This window comes from Argentina silus, assembly GCF_951799395.1.
Source record: "Argentina silus genome assembly, chromosome: 11".
Classification (NCBI taxonomy): Eukaryota; Metazoa; Chordata; class Actinopteri; order Argentiniformes; family Argentinidae; genus Argentina; species Argentina silus.
In genome coordinates, this window is record NC_139665.1 from 8,096,685 (window position 1) to 8,120,217 (window position 23,533).

At 42.2% G+C, this 23,533-nt stretch overlaps 4 protein-coding genes across 4 annotated transcripts; 1 reads left to right on the forward strand and 3 right to left on the reverse strand.

Moving 5' to 3' along the window:
* Positions 1–1,652: 1,652 nt before the first annotated feature.
* Positions 1,653–5,196, reverse strand: LOC310811904 (chymotrypsin A-like; the record flags this gene model as incomplete). Its single annotated transcript, XM_083680248.1, has 7 exons — positions 1,653–1,814; positions 2,049–2,182; positions 2,330–2,510; positions 2,763–2,841; positions 4,154–4,233; positions 4,320–4,423; positions 5,145–5,196. The coding sequence occupies 7 exons, from the start codon at positions 5,194–5,196 to the stop codon at positions 1,653–1,655; spliced, it is 792 nt and encodes a 263-aa protein (XP_083536374.1).
* A 1,601-nt stretch (positions 5,197–6,797) lies between these two features.
* LOC310812151 (chymotrypsin B-like) lies at positions 6,798–8,897 on the forward strand (the record flags this gene model as incomplete). The annotated part of the gene is made up of 7 exons (XM_083680571.1): positions 6,798–6,849; positions 7,205–7,308; positions 7,490–7,569; positions 7,758–7,842; positions 7,965–8,145; positions 8,330–8,463; positions 8,736–8,897. The coding sequence occupies 7 exons, from the start codon at positions 6,798–6,800 to the stop codon at positions 8,895–8,897; spliced, it is 798 nt and encodes a 265-aa protein (XP_083536697.1).
* A 2,441-nt stretch (positions 8,898–11,338) lies between these two features.
* On the reverse strand, positions 11,339–15,344 carry LOC310812152 (chymotrypsin B-like; the record flags this gene model as incomplete). Its single annotated transcript, XM_083680572.1, has 7 exons — positions 11,339–11,500; positions 11,825–11,958; positions 13,134–13,314; positions 13,438–13,522; positions 13,715–13,794; positions 13,992–14,095; positions 15,293–15,344. 7 exons carry the CDS (start codon positions 15,342–15,344, stop codon positions 11,339–11,341), a joined length of 798 nt encoding a protein of 265 aa, XP_083536698.1.
* A 4,604-nt stretch (positions 15,345–19,948) lies between these two features.
* On the reverse strand, positions 19,949–22,928 carry LOC310812153 (chymotrypsin B-like; the record flags this gene model as incomplete). Its single annotated transcript, XM_083680573.1, has 7 exons — positions 19,949–20,110; positions 20,431–20,564; positions 20,709–20,889; positions 21,013–21,097; positions 21,292–21,371; positions 21,569–21,672; positions 22,877–22,928. The coding sequence occupies 7 exons, from the start codon at positions 22,926–22,928 to the stop codon at positions 19,949–19,951; spliced, it is 798 nt and encodes a 265-aa protein (XP_083536699.1).
* Between the last annotated feature and the right edge of the window lie 605 nt (positions 22,929–23,533).

Here is a 23,533-nt window from a genome sequence, read left to right on the forward strand (position 1 = left end):
TTGGTTATGAAAAGGTGAGACAGTTGTAATTACTTTATTATGTTATTTATAAGTCATATTTATCTAAATCTAGCAGTTGGCGTGTATAGTATACATTTTACAGAATTAGTGAACCCAAGTGCAGCACACAGAGCTGGGATACAGGTATAAAAATAATAGAGAATTTGAATAAGGGACAAAACAGGGAAAGGGTAACAGGATTGACTGGGCACGCAGGTGGGCAGGGCAGGGCAGGCAGAAGAGATGGGGCAGGGCAGGTAGGCAGGGCAAGCAGGTAGATCAGGCAGTGGTCGGAGGTAGTCACTGTAGTAGTCTATGGTAGGTGACTACAATAACATTAAACACATCAATAGACCGTAAAGGCAATCATCCTACCAAGTATCACCCGCAGGCACTTAAAGAGTTCAAAATAATATAGACACGTTAGAACTGGTGGATTTAAGGAGGCTTATAAATCCTGACCTGGTAAGATACACTTGGAGGAGGGTTAATCAAGCTAGTAGAATATATTATTTTCTGGTATCATTTTCTATGGTCCTAAAAGTTTTAAAAGTATGCATAGAAGATCAAATGCAATCAGACCTTCAGCTTATAGCCCTCCAGGTAACTATGACAGAATTTCCACGTGGACGGGGACTGGACATTTCATCAGAGTATGTTGACTGACAGTACATTCTTAACAAAAACTAAATAATTCACAACCTTTGTCCAATATAGGTTCTGCAGACCCACTTATTGTACTGAATGATTTAGAGGTAAAACAAAAAGAGGAACTAATTCAGCAAACATTGGGTTTTATTTATCAAAAAAACAGGGCAAAGTGGATGTAGAACAGGGAAAGGTTTTTACTTCAGCATAGAAATATGACCAAAAAAACCTACAGAAATTTGTTACAAGTGAGAGAGAAATTCTCGACTCACCAAAGGATATACAGAATGAAGAAGAACTGTTTACATTTCAAGTTCCTCCAACTTCACTTGATGAAGGGTTTTGTGACAATTTCTAAAAATCATGTTTAAACATCTGTGACACAAAATAAATCTTGTGAAGGGCTCATCACAGAGGACGACCTTCGGTCAGCAATTGGCTCCTTTCAGACATGGCCTTGATGGCATTCCAATCGAGATATACCAAATATTTTATAAGTTAATCAAAGATCCACTATTAGCATGCTTTAATTACTCAGATAAAAATGGTAAACTGTCCGACACAGAAAGAGGGACTGATTTCTCGCCTGTTGAAGCAGGAACCAGGAGGACAGTACAAAGACCCAGCTTTTTCTTTATTATTGGAGCCCCCTCACCCTACAATTTTGCAATGCAAAAATATTTGAGAGGAATATATTATGAGGCTCACAATCATGATGCCCAGTACCAATCAAGTTTGGTCAAAATTAATCCAAATTAATGAAGTGTTTTATATATTTGAAACCCACATATGGGATTCAGATGGACTGTAACCCTTGATATTAGTAGTCACTGTAGACTAGAGAACTGAGGTAATGATATCAATTATAATTAACTGATCTATGAATCATATAAAGACCGGTTTAAGTAAATATTCACATCTCAAGAAACAACACACAACAAATATGTTACTCGAAACCCACTTTATTTCTGAGAAAGATAAAAGTGAGGACTGTCATGACATCCTTAGTTGGAGGTGATGGTCTGGTCGATGAAGTAACGGAGCTCGGTGACGCGGGCGTACACACCAGGCATACTGGTGGAGCACCTGCCACTTCCCCAGGAGACGATACCAACCAGGGTCCAGGCACCAGCCTTCTCACACACCAGGGGGCCACCAGAGTCTCCCTAAACACACAAACACAGAGAGGGTTAGAGGCTGTCAAATGCGGTCTCTAAACCTTTCTGTTCACTATGTAGCTATAATTCTGGAGTTTAAGGAAATGTAATTCCTCTAAAGCTGTTGTTAATCATTTCTATGACTGTTCAAAATCACCAAACTATTGATGATCACCTATAGGTTATTGGTCAAGCAGAAGTGAGTTGAGTTACAGTGGCTATCATTTGGTTCATTTTGCTCACCATGCAGGAGGAAGCACCGCTGGCACCAGCGCAGATCATGAGGTTGGTGATCTTGCTACCCCAGTAACTCTGGCAGTCAGTGTTGGTGAGCAGGGGGAGAGCAGCCTGCTGCAGCAGGGCAGGGGTGTCAGCGGCTGGGGGGTGGACACAGGACGACACATTATGACATTATATTACACCGAGGTATGTGTGTGTGTGTACGTGTGTGTACGTGTGTGTGTGTGTGTGTGTGTGTGTGTGTGTGCGTGTGTGTCTGTGTGTGTGTTTGTGTGTGTTCTCACCGTTGTAGCGAGTCAGACCCCAGCCGGAGGTCACACACTTCATGCCTCCAGGGAAGTTGTCTCCAGTCTCAGCGACACACACAGGGGAAACACGCACACTCAACTGGGCAGGAGAGCGCAGCTTTATCAGGGTGATGTCGTTGTTGATGGTGTAGCCATTGTAGTTGGGGTGCTTGAAGACCTGTTGGAGGGAATAGGAGAACTCAAGCTTAATATTCTCAGATGAGAGACGGTAGAATACACATTATGTTTTAAAATATGAAAACTGGAGGCAAGGGGATTGTAGAGACTGTCTTGACAAAGGCTTTCAACCTGAGAAGTTCACAACACATTTCAGTCTCTCTACTATCCCCAAGTGCCTTTTTCAATATCAGTCCTAGGAGTAGTTTGTATCTAGTATGTTATTCTGGTGCTAGTTGTATATGATGCCTACCTTGCCAACCCTCATGGTCTGGATGGCCTCAGCGTTGGAGGAACGGTCATGTTCTCCCAGGATCACACGGTGAGACGTCCTGAAACACACATCTATCATTTATTTCTTTTTTTTCTTCTTTTAATTAACCTGTATTTTAACAGGGAATCCCATTGAGAGGAAGGTCTCTTTTACGAGGGAACTCTTCAACTCTTCCTGAAACACACATTTCCATACATATATATATATATATATATATATATATATATATATATATATATACACACACACACACATATATACATATATATATACATGTCATACATATATATATATATATGTATATATATAACATGTTTTATTCATTTATTTATTTATTATTAATTTTTTTTAACCTTTATTTTAACAGGGCATTCCATTGAGACCAAGGTTTCTTTTACGAGGGAACCCTGTGTACACATTATATACAAGAATTGCAAAAATACCCAATTTACCCAATTCGGTGGAGTCAATAATGAGGTGAGGTAAGCTGGACATTTATACAGTAGGGTTTTGTACACAAAAAGGCAGTAATGGTGCGATCCACGGAACTTAAACAAGGTCCAGCCAACCTTTTGGTAATGGATACAATAATGGGTATTACAACTATTTCCTGTGATAAAGGGAAGGACTCTATGATAAATGGCATCCAAAGGTTTTAGCGTGGTGGCTGCTGCATTTTGGTAGATGATATCACCATAATCTAGCACTGACATTAAGGTTGATTGTACAATCCACTTTCTGCTGTTCAGGGAAAGGCAAGGTCTATTCCTATCAATGAAGCCCACCTTAAATCTTTGCTTTTTAACAATGTTTAACATGTTTTGTAAACGTCAACTCTGTCTAACCAAATGCCCAGATATTTATAAGCAGGGACATACTCAATGGGGGCACCACCCAATGTACATATGCATAAATCATCAGATACATTTTTTGTGATTTGGAAATTTTCTTTTTTCTTTTTTTTTTCAGTAAAACAAATGCTTTCTCTAGGGTCGTAAATACAGACTGTAGCTCAGATATAGCATGGTCAATCGTGGGGGCAATAGCATATACAACAGTGTCATCGGCATACAAATGAAGGTTACAATTATTTACAGATAATCCAATATTGTTAAATAGTAGATAGTAAAAAGTACTGGACCAAGAATTGCTCCTTGTGGGACACCCTGAAAACCTGATTTAACACCATTAGTTAATACACTGTCCATGAAATAATTTTCAAACCAGCTACATGAAGCTTGATCCAGGCCTATTTCGGATCGAATGGGGTTAAAATTTCTAGATATAACAATATGTTAATCAAAGGATATATAAAATCTTGCATTATGCAACGATTCCTGTGTGTAGATGGCTTAGATGTAAAGACTCACGTCACACCGCAGTGGGCAGCAGTCACAACCCAATTCTCGTTGATCAGAGAGCCACCACAGAAGTGGAAACCAGTGTAGTCCTGGAATATGAACACAAGGGTCATGGGAAATTAAGTCCTGTCACATTTTCAAAAGCTCAGATTCAAAGCTTGTATCCGGTACTCACCTGCAGAGACACCTGCCAAGGCCAGGAGTGGGGCACAGCCTCCTCACCGTTAACGATACGGGCGTAGCCGGTGACAACGGGCTGGATGGCGGGAGAGCCGCAGCCTAGAGACAGGCAGAAAGACAGACAGACATGCAGGCAGGCCGCACGGCAGGCACACAGACAGACAGACAGGGATTAGTGTTTTGGCTCTAACAGGGTTTAAAATATATTATCAGGTATACCTGTATACTGACCTTAAAAGACATATTTCTATAATCAATGTGTGTGTGTAGGCCTCAGCAAGTACCTTAAAAGCTCTTGACACAGTGTATCAGGGTGCTTTAAGATGTTTAACCACTGCAAGATCATTCACTCTGTATTGTATGGACTGTATTGTATGCCATTGTGCAATGGACCTCCCTTTCCACCAGGAGGTTAAAGCATTGTTAAGACAACTTCTTTTGTATCTCTGTCCCGTATTGATCAGATCAGTCACTCAATATTGTCTTCACTCACAGTTATTGCTATTATTATCAGTTCCTAATCCTAGAACTGAGACAGGGAAAATATATTTTTCAAATAATGCTCCTTCAACCTGAAACACGCTTCAAAAGATTTTAAAGTTAGAGAAGCTAGTATTCCTACCTGTTTTCAAAACTCTGATCAGCTCTGATAATGTTCTTGATAGCTGCATTTGTTTTTAATTCTCAAAAGTATTGCTAACACTTTTATGTGCATTTGTATCTTTGTAACATTTTATGGACACACTGCACCTCCCTGCTTTGCCTTCTTGCCAGGTTGCCCTCACAAAAGAGGTTTCTAACCTTAATGGGTCTTACCTACCGTAGGCGGCGCCAGTGAGGGCGAGGAATGAGAGGATCCAGAGGAAAGCCATGTTGTCGTTCGTGGAGTCTAATTCCCACTGAGGGCCTTTTATACATACAGTAGGCCCGTGCATGTGTCTGTGTGTGTGTGTGTGTGTGTGTGTGTGTGTGTGTGTGTGTGTGTGTGTGTGTGTGTGTGTGTGTGTGTGTGTGTGTGTGTGTATGTGTGTTTGTGTCCCACCTGTCCCTCTACTGATAACTGAGGACATTTTCTCACACACCATTTAAAATGGACATCATGGAACACTTCTTGGAACAACCAATGGAAACTTAATTGGAAAAAATGTGACACAAATACTGGCTGTCTTTGACTGCATGATGATTACTCTAAACCTACAATACACCCTGCAACACGCAAATACACATAAACCCCATAAAAATTCTCCTTATTCAAGACAATGTTTATGGTCTAGGAATAGCTGATATATCATGTAAATAATGAATATGAATTTGAATTGAAAGACTTTCAGTTACTTTAAAATGCATCTTTTATTGTGATCAACAATGTATAGTAAATGTAGGAAAGATTAAATGCAAAATATGAATATCAACTCAGTTTGGATAAATTACATTTATAATCAACCTTTCCCAAGGACGAATGTTGAATGTTTCGATTTCTTGAGTGGGTTTTTGAAAGAGTTGTTGGGATAAAAATGGGGCCTTTAGATGTTTGTATGTGATTTCACAATAAACTTTATTTGTTTCAAATATTGCAAAGAGAAATGTCCCAGGTGTACAGAGGGGGAAGGGGAGGGCTACAGATAGGGAAAGGGTTGTTTTTAGGACAGAACACAAGATAATTTAAGGTCAGTGTGTACGCCCCTCTGGTTGGGGAAAGGGCTGAGAACTTTGTGATTGCCCAGTGATGATAAGAACCTCATACCAGAGAAAAAAAACAAGATTAAAAAACTAAAATGTATAACCTGGTTTATACACATTTGAGACCTATTAAAGATATCTCGCCCATCACTTATTTTGGTATCATGTTAAAAGATGGGAAAATGTGACCATTCTCAAATGTAGGCTGCAGGCAGATCTCAAGAAGCAAGGACTAACAGAAATGATAGTTTTTAAAACGCACTTCAGTTTTGTTTCAAACATATTTCAAAGCTAGATTGAACATTGTTTGTTTGGAAAAACATGTTTTATTTTTTTATTTTTTTTATTTTCTTTCAATACAAACATTGAAATAACAAAAACATAAACATAGAACACAAGTACGACTAAAAAAACATGAGAATATACAATTTAGATACAATTTAAAATGTGCTTAGTACATTAAGATAGACCTATGTAAAAAGATAAGTAAATACATATGATCACTTCATCTAGTGAATAGTTAGTTATGTCCATCTCGATCATCAATGTATCAAGAAAACACTGGAACCACTAGTGAGGAAAGACATTGTTAAAAATTAAGAAATGGTAATTATTATGATATGGTAAGACAGTTGTACGAAGTTTGTTTGAGGTAAATGTGTTCTTTGTGCTTTCACCTTGATAAATGTTACCACCCCCCTCTACCCAACCAAGGTCTCTCATTGGTAGATGAGGGACAGGGCATAGGGATAAATAGTGTGCCCTGGTCCTCCCAGAAGCTCACATTGACACAATGGCTTTCCTTTGGTTTGTCTCTTTCCTCGCCTTCGTCAGCGCTGCCTATGGTAAGCATAGCAACTGTGTTCTCCTCTGCTGGTGGTTATCTATGGAAGCATATACCTGCCATAATGAAATTGTTAATGAAATCTTAACCCCAACCCTAACCCAGACTTTTGAATTGATTCAAAACCATGCTGAAGGTCAAGAATAGACTGCTGAACTGAGAGGGCACAGGAGTAGATATCAGCATAAACATGCAATTTTCAAATGTGCAAAGACAAACCAACATTATTTATGTAGATGGTAAACAGCAGTGGACTTAGAATCAAACCTATGGAACACCTTTAATAACATTGAGAAAACTAGACTGAACTGCAAAGTGTTACTTCAGTTAGTGACTCTTCCATCTCCTGTGTCCAGGCTGCGGCACCCCCGCCATCCCTCCAAAGGTGACTGGCTATGCCCGCATCGTCAACGGTGAGGAGGCTGTGCCCCACTCCTGGCCCTGGCAGGTGTCTCTGCAGGTGAGTCCCCATCTGTTCCACCTGGTCCATGTCATCCAGCCAAGCTGACACCAGCCAAGCTCTGTTGTCCTTTTTGTAATGATGATGAACACTGAAGGTTTAGGAATGTTGGCGGAAGTGTTTATAATGTAAGGATGTTAGAATGATTTGACCACCTGTATGCTGCTCTCCCCTTTGCCAGCAAACCAGCGGCTTCCACTTCTGTGGAGGTTCCCTGATCAACGAGAACTGGGTGGTTACTGCCGCTCACTGCAACGTCAGGTCAGGAACTATGTACACACACACACACACACACCGGCCCTCAGTGTGGGAGACTCCACCGAGTTGACAACATGGCCTGCTTCTGGATCCTCTCCTTCCCCGCCTTTGTTGGCACCACCTGTGCTGGAATCAGGAATGGACTATAGATGAACTGGTAGAGGTACTGACTGACTGCTGCTGTGTTTCAGGACCTACCACCGTGTGGTCATTGGAGAGCACGACAAGAGCAGCGGTGGCGCCTCTGAGAACATCCAGGTCATAACACCTTCTAAGGTACAGTACACACTCATACAGTCACACTCTTGTGCACAGCCTCACACACTCCCACTCATCCCATTACCCCCCCCCCCCCCCTCAAACCTTCCCCCCTTACCTTGTTAACCCCTCCCCCCCAGGTGTTCACCCACCCATCATGGAACCCCAGCACCATCAACAATGACATCGCCCTGATCAGGTTGTCCAAACCCGCTACCTTAAACACGAACGTGTCTCCTGTGTGTCTGGCCGAATCCGCCGACATCTTCTCCGCTGGCATGAAGTGTGTGACCTCCGGCTGGGGACTGACTCACCACTACAGTAAGAACCCAGACACACACACACACACACACACACACACACACACACACACACACACACACACACTTCCCCCCTCTATCCCACATAGAGCGATCAATATATTGGGAAAATGAATTAGCCATACACAATAGTATATTGGAAATACTTCTAAAACTTCTAACTCATAATTCCCCTTCCCACACAGACCCCTCCACCCCCAACAAGCTGCAGCAGGCTGCTCTGCCTCTGCTGTCCAACCAGCAGTGTAAGAACTACTGGGGCAGCAACATCTCCGACGTCATGATCTGCGCTGGTGGTGATGGAGCTACCTCATGCATGGTGAGACCATCTCTCTCTCTCTCTACCTCACAAAACTTCTCTCTCTTTTCTCTCTCTCTCTCTCTCTCTGAACTTCGATTCTCTCTTCCTTTGCCAATTTAATTCATTTCTAATTCATCCCACTGAGCCCACATTTGAGTTATTTTTTGTTTCTTCATCATACCCGTCACCCATCCATCTCTTCACCATCCATCTTTGTTTTTAATGTTGTTTGACACCTCTCTATCTCGTTCTTACCAACCCCACTCTCTTTCCTTCCTCTCTCTCTGCAGGGAGACTCTGGTGGCCCCCTGGTGTGTGAGAAGAACAATGTCTGGACCCTGGTTGGCATCGTCTCCTGGGGAAGCAGCCGTTGCTCCACCACTACCCCCGCCGTCTATGCCCGTGTCACTGAGCTGCGTTCCTGGGTGGACCAGACCCTCGCCACCTACTAAGAGCCACGAGCCGTGACCCCAGTCCTGACCCTAACCCTAACCTGCCCTGTCCTGAGCAGCATAACACCTGTGGTTTAGTCACTGAGAATGAGAACTTCACTCTTCTGTCTAAACTGGACACAGTGACAACCAATAAATTCAATAAAAACACATGAACATCAGTGCAGTTGTCCTGACTGGTTACTGTCTCTGTAGAGCCCCATCCCAGGGCTACTGTTGTTTCACTAAAGCCTCTACCTCGGGCATGCCACCTACACACACCAGGAGAGGGTGCTAGATGCATGTGCATGACTGAGCCATAGATGTTTCTGGTGCATCATTGTCTTTCTGTTCTGTCTCTGTAGCTCCTCCACCTAAGAGTTACTTCCCAGAACCATACCTACTATATTTATATAAACTATATTTATTGAACCATACCTACTATATTTATATAAACTATATTTATTGAACCATACCTACTATATTTATATAAACTATATTTATTGAACCATACCTACTATATTTATATAAACTATATTTATTGAACCATACCTACTATATTTATATAAACTATATTTATTGAACCATACCTACTATATTTATATAAACTATATTTATTGAACCATACCTACTATATTTATATATACTATATTTATTGAACCATACCTACTATATTTATATAAACTATATTTATTGAACCATACCTACTATATTTATATATACTATATTTATTGAACCATACATGCTATATTTATATATACTATATTTATTGAACCATACCTACTATATTTATATATACTATATTTATTGAACCATACCTACTATATTTATATATACTATATTTATTGAACCATACCTACTATATTTATATATACTATATTTATTGAACCATACATGCTATATTTATCTTTAAACGGCTCTGTTACTACCTATACACACACCTGCTGTTTACTGTGTTTGGTTTCTGGACTTTTAGGGTTAGGGTTTGACTAACATTTTTGGGCTTTTAAATTAAACATATTTTGCTATTGTTTCCTGAAAAATATAACTTGTAAATGAGCTTCGTTCTAACTGTTTCAGAACCAAAAATATCAGCTTGTTTTACTCCATTGTTTAAAAATAATGAAATTATAAACAAACACTTTATAACTTCAAAAAATGGTTCAAACAATAAGGTTTATCTCATGTATGACTGAAGGTCAGTGTGTACACCCCTCTGGTTGGGGAGAGGGGCTGTTTGTGATAGCCCAGCGATGATAAACACCTGACACCAGAGTGTTCAGTTTAAACTCAAGACTCAAAACTCACTTTTGTAACCTGGCTTACATACACAGTCATTTTAGAGCACATCATTTGTTACATATTAAAGATGCAATCCATAATTTGTTGTGGCCCACCACTTGTTTTGGTATCATGTTAAAAGATGGGGCTGGGGAAATGTAGTTCTTGAACACTCTTGAACACATTTCAAAGCTTAATAAAGATTTTAGGTTTTCTCACTTGCAATTTTATGAAATAAAAATTTAATTATTAACAATTAATAACGTTAAATTATTTCATTTTAACACATTAAGACAACAAAACACTGGAAAAAAATAAGTAAAACAATCTTATATTATGGGTTATGATGAGGTAAGACAGTACTAAATTTGTTTGTTTCAAATGTGTTCTTTGCGCCTGTACTTTACTTTTTTGGTTGCTGAGGGATGGGGCTGGACAAATGTAACCACTCTCAATTTCATAGACGGAGCTATGGATGAAAGGACTGAACATCCATGAGATCAAAATGATAGAATTAACCATGTTTTGAAGCAAAACAGTGTTTGTTTATAATTGCATTGTTTTCAAACAATGGAGTAAAACAAGCTTAAATGTTGGGTTCTGATTGGGTAAAACAGTAAGAACAAATATCATGACACATGTTCTTCAAGAAACAATGGCTAAATATAATTAAAGTCCAAATGTTTTTAAAGTCCAAAAACCAAACACAGTGAACAGCAGGTGTGTATGGGCAGTAACAGAGCCCTTTAAAGATAAATATAGCATGTATGGTTCAATAAATATAGTATATACTGTATAAATATAGTATGTATGGTTCTGGGAAGTAACTCTGCTGGAGGAGCTACAGAGACAGAGCATAAAAACAATAATGTACCAGAAACATCAATGGCTCTGTCATGCACATGCATCTAGCACCCTCTCCTGGTGTGTGTAGGTGTCATGCCCGAGGTAGAGGCTTTAGTGACACAACAGTAGCCCTGGGGTGGGGGCTCTACAGAGACAGTAACCAGTCAGGACATCAGCACTGATGTTCATGTGTTTTTATTGAAGGTTGTCGCTCTGTCCAGTTTAGACAGAAGAGTGAAGCTCTCAGTTCTCAGTGACTAAACCACAGGTGCTATGCTGCTCAGAACAGGGCAGGTTAGGGTAAGGGTCAGGACTGGGGTCACGGCTCGTGGCTCTTAGTAGGTGGCGAGGGTCTGGTCCACCCAGGAACGCAGCTCAGTGACACGGGCATAGACGGCGGGGGTGGTGGTGGAGCAACGGCTGCTTCCCCAGGAGACGATGCCAACCAGGGTCCAGACGTTGTCCTTCTCACACACCAGGGGGCCACCAGAGTCTCCCTGCAGAGAGAGAGGAAGGTGGGGAAAGGCAGGGGAGATGAAGGAAAGAGAGTGGGGTTGGTAAGAACGAGATAGAGAGGTGTCAAACAACATTAAAAACAGTAAAGAAGTTAAAAGGTTTAAGTGAAGAGATGGATGGGTGAGGGGTATGATGAAGAAATAAAAAATAACTCAAATGTGGGCTCAGTGGGATAAATTAGAAATGAATTAAATTGGCAAAGGAAGAGGGAATCGAAGTTCAGAGAGAGAGAGAGAGAAGTATTTTGAGAAGAGATCAAAGAGAGACAAGTTTTGAGAGGTAGAGAGAGAGAGAGAGGGTCTCACCATGCATGAGCTAGCTCCATCAGCACCAGCGCAGATCATGACGTCGGAGATGTTGCTGCCCCAGTAGTTCTTACACTCCTCGTTGGACAGCAAAGGCAGAGCAGCCTGCTGCAGCTTGTTGGGGGTGGAGGGGTCTGTGTGGGAAGGGGAATTATGAGTTTGAAATTTTAGAAGTATTTCCAATATACAATTTGTGCATGGCCAATTCATTTTCCCAATATATTGACCACTCTGTGAGGTAGTGATGGCAGTTTGACACTGAAGCTTCGATACGTGCTTCAAACACTGACCAACAATTTTATCGAAGCACTGCTTCAAAGCTTGCTTTGGTGCGAAAAAAATCACGTGACATATGACGTCCGAAGCAGCAACTGCTTCGTTGCCTGAATGAATCACCTGACTGGTTCGCGGTCCAATCAGGTGATTCACTGGCACTGCCTCGTCTCGATTCTGACAGGTGAAAGGTTGCGACAGTTTTGAATTTGAGTGCCTCAACACTTTATAACCGCTCTAAACAATGCACAATTTGTGGATTGTCGTAGTAGGTGCGTTGTTGCTGTTGAGTTGTTGGTATTGCGTTTGTATTCTCTGAGTGTTCTTCTTGTAATCTTTGAGTGTTCCCCATCCCACATAATCACCCCCTGCCATAGTTACACAAACACACCCAACCTATGCCATATTTTCCCCAGCACTCTCTCCTCAATAACACAATACACACATTCATCAATCTTTATTTGTAAATAGAACATGATATTCAGTCTTAGTGTGTGTGTGCATCAAAGAATTTCATCAAAGCAAAGATACTATAGCGAACGGCGTGGTAGAGCAGCTTGTCTTAAGCGGGTATCGAACTCGCAATCTTTCGCTTACAAACCGGCCGCGCTAGCCACAACACCAAGAGCGGTAACTCCCTTGGCGGAATTGCTAACGGGCCTTTCACAGGGTCGTTACAATACTTTAAATCCAAGGTTGATCAAAGCAAAGATGCTTCAGAACAAAAGATCTTTTCTACAAAAGTAAAGTAGTTTCTCCAACACTGCTCATTGAGGTGTGTGTGTGTGTGTGTTCGTGCGTGCGTGCGTGCGTGCGTGTAATTAAAAGCCTCCTGTCCACCAACTAGCCTGCCTAATTTGACTGCAGCCTTGCACTTCGCCAGGAGAGGTCACTGTAACTGAAGCTTCGAGTAATGAACCCATTTTCGAAACAATTGGCTCAAATGGTTCAGTGCTTCACAAAAGCTTCATTTGCCCATCACTACTGTGAGGGATAGAGGGGGGAAGCGTGTGTATGTCTGTGTCTGGATTCTTACTGTAGCGGTGAGTCAGTCCCCAGCCGGAGGTCACACACTTCATGCCAGCGGAGAAAATGTCGGCAGACTCGGCCAGACACACAGGAGACACGTTGGTGGTTTGGGTAGCGGGTGTGGACAACTTGATCAGGGCGATGTCGTTGTTGATGGTGCTGGGGTTCCATGATGGGTGGGTGAACACCTGGGGGGGGAGGGGTTAACAAGGTGAGAGGGGAAGGCTTGAGGGGTGGCGGGGAGGGGGGCGGATGAGTGGGAGTGTGTGACGCTGTGCACAAGAGTGTGACTGTATGAGTGTGTACTGTACCTGAGAAGGCCTTATGATCTGGATGTCCTCAGAGGCGCCACCACTGCTCTTGTCGTGCTCTCCAATGACCACACGGTGGTAGGTCCTGAAACATAGCAGCAGTCAGTCAGTACCTCTACCAGTTAATCTATAGTCCATTCCTGATTCCAGCACAGGTGGTGCCAACAAAGGCGGGGAAGGAGAGGATCCAGAAGCAGGCCATGTTGTCAACTTGGTGGAGTCTCCCACACTGAGGGCCGGTGTGTGTGTGTGTGTGTGTGTGTACATAGTTCCTGACCTGACGTTGCAGTGAGCGGCAGTAACCACCCAGTTCTCGTTGATCAGGGAACCTCCACAGAAGTGGAAGCCGCTGGTTTGCTGGCAAAGGGGAGAGCAGCATACAGGTGGTCAAAACATTCTAACATCCTTACATTATAAAACACTTATGCATGGGACTGAAGCGCCAATGTTCCCAAACCTTCAGTTTTCATCATCATTACAAAAAAGACAACAGAGCTTGGCTGTTGTCAGCTTGGCTGTATGACATGGACCAGGTGGAACAGATGGGGACTCACCTGCAGAGACACCTGCCAGGGCCAGGAGTGGGGCACAGCCTCCTCACCGTTGACGATGCGGGCATAGCCAGTCACCTGGGGAGAGATGGCGGGCATGCCGCAGCCTGGACACAAGAGATGGAAGAGTCACTTCGTGAAGTAACGCTTTGGCTTAACCTGTCATGTATTGTTTGTTCCATCAATTGAGGCAAGCCAGTAAAAAGCCCTCCATGGAGTCACAATAACTATATCTCTCACTTCTTTATATTTCTATAACTAGGCCATTAACCCTAAACCAAGCTACAGGTCTAAGTGATGTCAAAACCAATCCGACTTACAACAGAAACAAATGCTAGTGGGGAGTAGCTTGGGCTAAAGCTAGATCTACTGATTTTGGCTATCCTTCAGACAGCTTAGAAACACATGTATTGTCATGATTAAGAAGGCTAAATCAAGTTACTATTTAAACACTATCTCTGATTCTGGTAGTTATCCAACTCAATTTGAGAAAGTAGTTAAATCACTGAAACGCAATAGTTGATAAGAGGGGTTATCCCAGCGTTTTGAATAATTACCGCCCTTTCACAAGGTTTTCTTGCTGAGCTTAAATTATCAGAACTATCAATTCTCAGAAGCGGTCCTTTTTATCTGCCATCGGCCAGTCTGCCTGTAATTGGTTTCAAAATGACCTGCAGGATAGTACTCAGTAGATGGAGTTCAGTCTAGTTTTCTCAATGTTAATAAAGGTGTTCCACAAGGTTTGGTTCTAGGTCCACTGCTGTTTATCATCTACATCAATAATGTTGGTTTGTCCTTGAACAAATGTAAATTGAATGTTCATGCTGATGATAATGTTGTCTACTCCTGTGCCTCCTCAGTTCAGCAGGCTATTCTTGACCTTCAGCATGGTTTCGAATCAATTCAAACATTGCTAATTGGCCTGAAGCAGGTGCTGAATGAGGATAAAACTAAATGTATGTTTTTCTCTACATCCTGTTATATTGATTAGAATGATCTGCATATGTGTACCCTGAAAGGAGCGCAAATTGAACAAGTCCCACATTGTAAGTATCGGCCATTTGTATTGATGATAAACTGTAAAACGCACATTGAAAAACTGATCAGGAGTTTCAGAGTTAAACCTTTTTTTGTTGCATACAAATCAATCCTGCTTCACCTTTGAGAACAGGTGGAGGATTATCCAGGCAACTTGTCCTAAACGATGGTGACATAATTTACATTCACGCTAACAATTTCATTATGGCAGGTATATGCTTCCATAGATAACCACCAGCAGAGGAGAACACAGTTGCTATGCTTACCATAGGCAGCGCTGACGAAGGCGAGGAAAGAGACAAACCAAAGGAAAGCCATTGTGTCAATGTGAGCTTCTGGGAGGACCAGGGCACACTATTTATCCCTATGCCCTGTCCCTCATCTACCAATGAGACACTTTGGTTGGTCCAACACACCCCAGAATCCAGGTTCAAACATTAACCCTGGTGCTGGGAGGGAGGGTCTTTACATATGTGCCTTTACATTTGTGAAGGCGAAAAGAACACATTTAAAACAAACAAACTTTTTAGCAGACGCTTTCATCCAAAGTGACTTACAACAACTGCCTTACCTCCTTGATACATTGGTGATAGAGAAAGCTGCTTCCAATCTTTCTGAGGTTTATAATGAGGACCAATCTACTGTATATGGTCAAAAATATTTGATATTGTCAAAAGAATACTTGCAATCTCTAGATATCAGGGTCTTCCAACAGATGTGATGTGAAATATAATGTAGCAAACTATTCACCAGATGAAAAGTGATGATATTTATTTACTTACCTTTTTACTTCGGCCTATCTCAATGTACTATGCACATTTTTATTAAAGATTTTATTTAAATTGTTGTTGTTGTTTTTTTTGACTTGCCATCTATTTTGATGTTTTTGTTGCCTTAATGTGTTAAAATGAAATAATTTAATTTAATTTGTAAAAAAAAACAAAAAAAACACTGACTTTCCAAACAAACAATATACAATATATTTGAAATGTATTTAAAACATATTTTAAATCTTTATTAAGCTTTGAAATTAGTTCAAGAATTTTCAAGAACTGCATTTCCCCTGAACAACAAATTATGGATTGCATCTTTAATATGTAACAAATGATGTGCTCTAAAATGACTGTGTATGTAAGCCAGGTTACAAAAGTGAGTTTTGAGTCTTGAGTTTAAACGGAACACTCTGGTGTCAGGTGTTTATCATCGCTGGGCTATCACAAACTTCTCAGCCCTCTCACCAACCAGAGGGGTGTACACACTGACCTTCAGTCCTCAGTGGTCGTGTGTTCTGCAGTCAATACAAACCTTTCCCTATCTGTAGCCATCTACCGCCCCAGTTGCAGTGTACACCTGGTACATTTCTCTCCCTCCTTTGCAATATTTGAAACTATCTAAGGACCCTATTTTCCATGTACGTGATTGCAACAACGACTCTTTGAAAAACCCACCCAGTAAATCAAAATGTTCAACATTCGTCCTCAGGAATGGTTGATTTTTGTGCATTTAATCTTTCCAACATTTAATATACAGTACATAGTTGATCACAAAAAAAGAGAAATTTGATTAAAGTCTTCCAATTCAAATCCAGCGTGTCCGTATTTTGAGCGCCTTGGACATTGAATTAAAAATAGTTTTGCCTATCATCATTTCTCCGCCATTACTAAATATTTCTCAAAACTAGTTGGTATATCTACTTGAGTGGTGACAGACTATGGGCCGGTTTCACAAACAAGGTTCAAGCCTAGTCCTAGACTAAAAAAAAAGGATAAATAGTGTGCCCTGGTCCTCTTATTCCATAGGGATAAATCATGTGCCTTTCGTTAATCTCTTGCCTTGCCGTTGTCATTGCTGCCTATGGTAAGCATAGAAACTGTGTTCTCCTCTGCTGGTGGTTATCTATGGAAGCATATACCTGCCATAATGAAATCATTAGTGTGCATGTAAATTGTGTCACCATAGTCGAGACAGGGAAGAGTGATGCCTGGACAATCCTCCTCCTATTGTCAAAGGTGAAGCAGGATTTATTTGTATACAAAAAAACAAGTGTAACTCCTGATCAGTTTTTCAACATGTGTTTTCCAGTTTATCATCAATCCAAATGTCCAGGTTCTTATAATGTAGGACTTGTTCAATTCTGGTTGCTTTCGGGGTACAAATATGCAGATCATTGTCATCAGTATAACAGGATGTAGAGAAAAACATACATTTAGTTTTGTCCTCATTCAGCACCTTTTTAATAGAATCAAAACCATGCTGAAGGCCAAGAACAGCCTGCTGAACTGGGGAGGCACAGGAGTAGACAACAGTATCATCAGTATAAACATGCAATTTACAATTGTTCAAAGATAAACCAACATTATTGATGTAGATGATAAACAGCATTAGACCTAGAATCAGAATCAGAATCACAATAACAATCACAATCAGAATTCCATGTATATTTGCACATACAGAAAATTGACTTGGTGAGGTTGGTGGGAACTGAGGCATGCAAAAAGGGTGAATACACAGGTACTATATTTTGAAAATGAATTGACTATGCACCCTAGTATATTGTATTGGAAAAACTTCTCATACTTATAAACCCAGGACCCCCTTCCCCCACAGCCATGTTTACCCCAACAAGCTGCAGCAGGCTCCTCTGCCTCTGCTGTCCAACAAGCAGTGCAAGAGGTCTATCAACTTTCTCTCTTCTCCTCACAATACTTCTCTTTATATATATACTTCTATTCTCTCTTCCTTTCCTAATTTGATTCAGTTCATATTTAGTTGATTCAGTTCTTAACCTGGTGACCTCAGGTTGGATGGGGAGCATCGGTGCACAGCTATTTTCAGATCTCTCCAGAGATGTCCGATTGGGTTAAAGTACGGGCTCTAGCTGGGCCACTCAAGTACATTCAGAGCCTTGTCCCAAAGCCACTCCTGCGTTGTCTTGGTTGTGTGCTTAGTGTCGTTGTCCTGTTGGAAGGAGAACCTTCGCCCTTGTCTGAGGTACTGAGTGCTCTGGAGCAGGTTTTCATCAAGGATCTCTCTGTACTTTGCTCTGTTCATCTACCCTCAATCCTGACTAATCTCCCAGTCCCAGCCGCTGAAAAACACACCCACAACATGATGCTGTCACCACCATGCTTCAATGGCATTGGTCAGGTGATTAGCCTGGTTTCCTCCAGATGTGACGCTTGGCATTCAGGCCAAAAAGTGCAATTTTGGTTTCATCAGACCAGAGAATCTTGTTTCTCATGGTTTGGGAGTCCTTTAGGTGCCTTTTGGCAAATTCCAATTGGGCTGTCATGTGCTTTTTACTGAGAAGTGGGTTCCAACTGGCCACTCTACCATAAAGGCCTGATTGGTGGAGTGCTACAGAGATGGTTGTCATTCTAGATGGTTCTCCTATCTCCACAGAGGAACTCTGGAGCTCTATCAGAGTGACCATTGGGTTCTTGGTCACTTCTCTGACAATGGCCCTTCTCCCCCTATTGCTCAGTTTGGCCGTGCAGCCAGCTCTAGGAAGAGTCTTGGTGGTTTCAAACTTTTTCCATTTAAGAATGATGGTGTCTACTGTGTTCTTGGGGACCTTCAACACTACAGACATTTTTTTGTACCCTTCCCCAGATCTGTCCCTCGACACAATCCTGTCTCGGAGGTCTACGGTCAGTTCCTTCGACCTCATAGCCTGGTTTTTGCTCTGATATGCACTGTCAACTGTGGTACCTTATATAGACAGGTGTGTGCCATTCCAAATCATGTCCAATCAATTGAATTTACCACAGGTGGACTCCAATCAAGTCGTAGAAACATCTCAAGGATGATCAATGGAAACAGGATGCACCTGAGCTACATTTCGAGTGTCATAGCAAAGGTTCTGAATAGTTATATAAATATCATTGTAACAAAGTCCGTTGTACACAGAGGCAGACGCAGCGTTATCGTAAGGGAACAACTCTCCCGTTTATTCATATAGTTCGTCAGTTTGACTTTTCAGTCTTTCAATACACTCGGCGACTTTCCAGTCGCCCTTTCTCTCTTTCGCCACTCGCCGTTCCCAGCTCTCCTCGCCTACTGAAATGGCAGAAGCACACACATCTTAAACATTCGCCGACGAGACTTCATTTGCAGCAGGTGTGCAACAAAGTCTCGCCGACACAACCCCGGCCACGGTCCTGTAGCTCCCTCTACAGGCCGAACGCTGCATGTCCCCCAACAATCATATTTCAGTTTTTTATTTTTAATAAATTAGCAAACATTTCCAAAAACCTGTTTTCGCTTTGTCATTATGGGGTATTGTGTGTAGATTGATAAGAAAAACTATTAATTGAATCCATTTTAGAATAAGGCAGGTAACATAACAAAATGTGGAAAAAGTGAAGGGGTCTGAATACTTTCTGAATGCACTGTATACATTTTTTTATGCATGGTTCTGGGAAGTAACTCTTTGCTGGACGAGCTACAGAGACAGAACAGAAAGACAATGATGTACCAGAAACATCAATGGCTCTGCTAGATGCACATGCATCTAGCACCCTCTCCTGGTGTGTGTAGGTGGCACGCCAGAGGTAGAAGCTTTAGTGACACAACAGTAGCCCTGGGGTGGGGGCTCTACAGAGACAACAGTAGCCCTGGTGTGGGGGCTCTACAGAGACAACAGTAGCCCTGGGGTGGTGGCACAACAGAGACAACAGTAGCCCTGGGGTGGTGGCACAACAGAGACAACAGTAGCCCTGGGGTGGTGGCACAACAGAGACAGTAACCAGTCAGGACAACTACACTGATGTTCATGTGTTTTTATTGAAGGTTGTCGCTGTGTCCAGTTTAGACAGAAGAGTGATGTTCTCAGTTCTCAGTGACTAAACCACAGGTGTTATGCTGCTCAGGACAGGGCAGGTTAGGGTTAGGGTCAGGGCTGGGGTCACGGCTCGTGGCTCTTAGTAGGTGGCAAGGGTCTGGTCCACCCAGGCACGCAGCTCAGTGACACGGGCATAGACGGCGGGGGTGGTGGTGGAGCAACGGCTGCTTCCCCAGGAGACGATGCCAACCAGGGTCCAGACGTTGTCCTTCTCACACACCAGGGGGCCACCAGAGTCTCCCTGCAGAGAGAGAGGAAGGTGGGGAAAGGCAGGGGAGATGAAGGAAAGAGAGTGGGGTTGGTAAGAACGAGATAGAGAGGTGTCAAACAACATTAAAAACAGTAAAGAAGTTAAAAGGTTTAAGTGAAGAGATGGATGGGTGACGGGTATGATGAAGAAACAAAAAATAACTCAAATGTGGGCTCAGTGGGATAAATTAGAAATGAATTAAATTGGCAAAGGAAGAGAGAATCGAAGTTGAGAGAGAGAGAGAGAAGTATTTTGAGAAGAGAGCAAAGAGAGAGAAGTTTTGTGAGGTAGAGAGAGAGAGATGGTCTCACCATGCATGAGCTAGCTCCATCAGCACCAGCGCAGATCATGACGTTGGTGATGTTGCTGCCCCAGTACTTCTTACACTGCTGGTTGGACAGCAGAGGCAGAGCAGCCTGCTGCAGCTTGTTGGGGCTGGAGGAGCCTGTGTGGGAAGGGGAATTATAAGTTTGAAATTTTAGAAGTATTTCCAATATACAATTGTGCATGGCCAATTCATTTTCCCAATATATTGACCACTCTGTGAAGGATAGAGGGGGGAAGCGTGTGTCTGTGTTTGGATTCTTACTGTTGTGGCGAGTCAGTCCCCAGCCGGAAGTCACACACTTCATGCCAGCGGAGAAGATGTCGGCAGACTCGGCCAGACACACAGGAGACACGTTGGTGGTTTGGGTAGCGGGTGTGGACAACTTGATCAGGGCGATGTCGTTGTTGGTGGTGCTGGGGTTCCATGATGGGTGGGTGAACACCTGGAGGGGGAGGGGTTAACAAGGTGAGGGGGGAAGGCTTGAGGGGTGGCGGGGAGGGGGGCGGATGAGTGGGAGTGTGTGACGATGTGCACAAAAGTGTGACTGTTTGAGTGTGTACTGTACCTGAGAAGGTGTTATGACCTGGATGTCCTCAGAGGCGCCACCGCTGCTCTTGTCGTGCTCTCCAATGACCACACGGTGGTAGGTCCTGAAACACAGCAGAATTCAGTCAGTACCTCTACCAGTTCATCTTTTGTCCATTCCTGATTCCAGCACAGGTGGTGCCAACAAAGGCAGGGAAGGAGAGGATCCAGAACCAGGCCATGTTGTCAACTTGGTGGAGTCTCCCACACTGAAGGCCGGTGTGTGTGTGTGTGTGTGTGTGTGTACATAGTTCCTGACCTGACATTGCAGTGAGCGGCAGTAACCACCCAGTTCTCGTTGATTAGGGAACCTCCACAGAAGTGGAAGCCGCTGGATCGCTGGCAAAGGGGAGAGCAGCATACAGGTGGTCAAAACATTCTAACATCCTTACATTATAAAACACTTACGCATGGGACTGAAGCGCCAATGTTCCCAAAACTTCAGTTTTCATCATCATTACAAAAAGTACAACAGAGCTTGGCTGGTGTCAGCTTGGCTGTATGACATGGACCAGGTGGAACAGGTGGGGACTCACCTGCAGAGACACCTGCCAGGGCCAGGAGTGGGGCACAGCCTCCTCACCGTTGACGATGCGGGCATAGCCAGTCACCTGGGGAGAGATGGCGGGCATGCCGCAGCCTGGACACAGGAGATGGAAGAGTCACTTCGTGAAGTAACGCTTTGGCTTAACCTATCATGTATTGTTTGTTCCACCAATTGAGGCAAGCCAGTAAAAAGCCCTCCATGGAGTCACAATAACTATATCTCTCACTTCTTTATATTTCTATAACTAAGCCATTAACCCTAAACCAAGCTACAGGTCTAAGTGATGTCCAAACCAATCCGACTTACAACAGAAACAAATGCTAGTGGGGAGTAGCTTGGGCTAAGGCTAGATCTACTGATTTTGGCTATCCTTCAGACAGCTTAGAAACACATGTATTGTCATGATTAAGAAGGCTAAATCAAGTTACTATTTAAACACTATCTCTGATTCTGGTAGTTATCCAACTCAATTTGAGAAAGTAGTTAAATTACTGAAATGCAATAGTTGATAAGAGGGGTTATCCCAGCGTTTTGAATAATTACCGCCCTTTCACAAGGTTTTCTTGCTAAGCTTAAATTATCAGAACTATCAATTCTCAGAAGCGGTCCTTTTTTATCTGCCATCGGCCAGTCTGCCTGTAATTGGTTTCAAAATGACCTGCAGGATGACCTGCAGGATCAGTAGATGGAGTTTAGTCTAGTTTTCTCAATGTTAATAAAGGTGTTCTGCAAGGTTTGATTCTAGGTCCACTGCTGTTTATCATCTACATCAATAATGTTGGTTTGTCCTTGAACAAATGTAAATTGCATGTTTATGCTGATGATAATGTTATCTACTCCTGTGCCTCCTCAGTTCAGCAGGCTATTCTTGACCTTCAGCATGGTTTCGAATCAATTCAAACATTGCTAATTGGCCTGAAGCAGGTGCTGAATGAGGATAAAACTAAATGTATGTTTTTCTCTACATCCTGTTATATTGATTAGAATGATCTGCATATGTGTACCCTGAAAGGAGCGCAAATTGAACAAGTCCCACATTGTAATTATCGGGCATTTGTATTGATGATAAACTGTAAAACGCACATTGAAAAACTGACCAGGAGTTTCAGAGTTAAACCTTTTTTTGTTGCATACAAATCAATCCTGCTTCACCTTTGAGAATAGGTGGAGGATTATCCAGGCAACTTGTCCTAAACGATAGTGACATAATTTACATTCACGCTAACAATTTCATTATGGCAGGTATATGCTTCCATAGATAACCACCAGCAGAGGAGAACACAGTTGCTATGCTTACCATAGGCAGCGCTGACGAAGGCGAGGAAAGAGACAAACCAAAGGAAAGCCATTGTGTCAATGTGAGCTTCTGGGAGGACCAGGGCACACTATTTATCCCTATGCCCTGTCCCTCATCTACCAATGAGACACTTTGGTTGGTCCAACACACCCCAGAGTCCAGGTTCAAACATTAACCCTGGTGCTGGGAGGGAGGGTCTTTACATATGTGCCTTTACATTTGTGAAGGCGCAAAGAACACTTTTAAAACAAACAAACTTAGTACATTTACATTGTTGACATTTAGCAGACGCTTTAATTCAAAGTGACTTACAACAACTGCCTTACCTCCTTGATACATTGGTGATGGAGAAAGCTGCTTCCAATCTTTCTGAGGTTTATAACGAAGACCAATCTACTCTATATGGTCAAAAATATTTGATATTGTCAAAAAAATACTTGCAATCTCTAGATATCAGGGTCTTCCAACAGATGTGATGTGAAATATAATGTAGCAAACTATTCACCAGATGAAAAGTGATGATATTTATTTACTTACCTTTTTACTTCGGCCTATCTCAATGTACTATGCACATTTTTATTAAATATTTTATTTAAATTGTTATTGTTGTTTTTTTGACTTGCCATCTATATTTATGTTTTTGTTGCCTTAATGTGT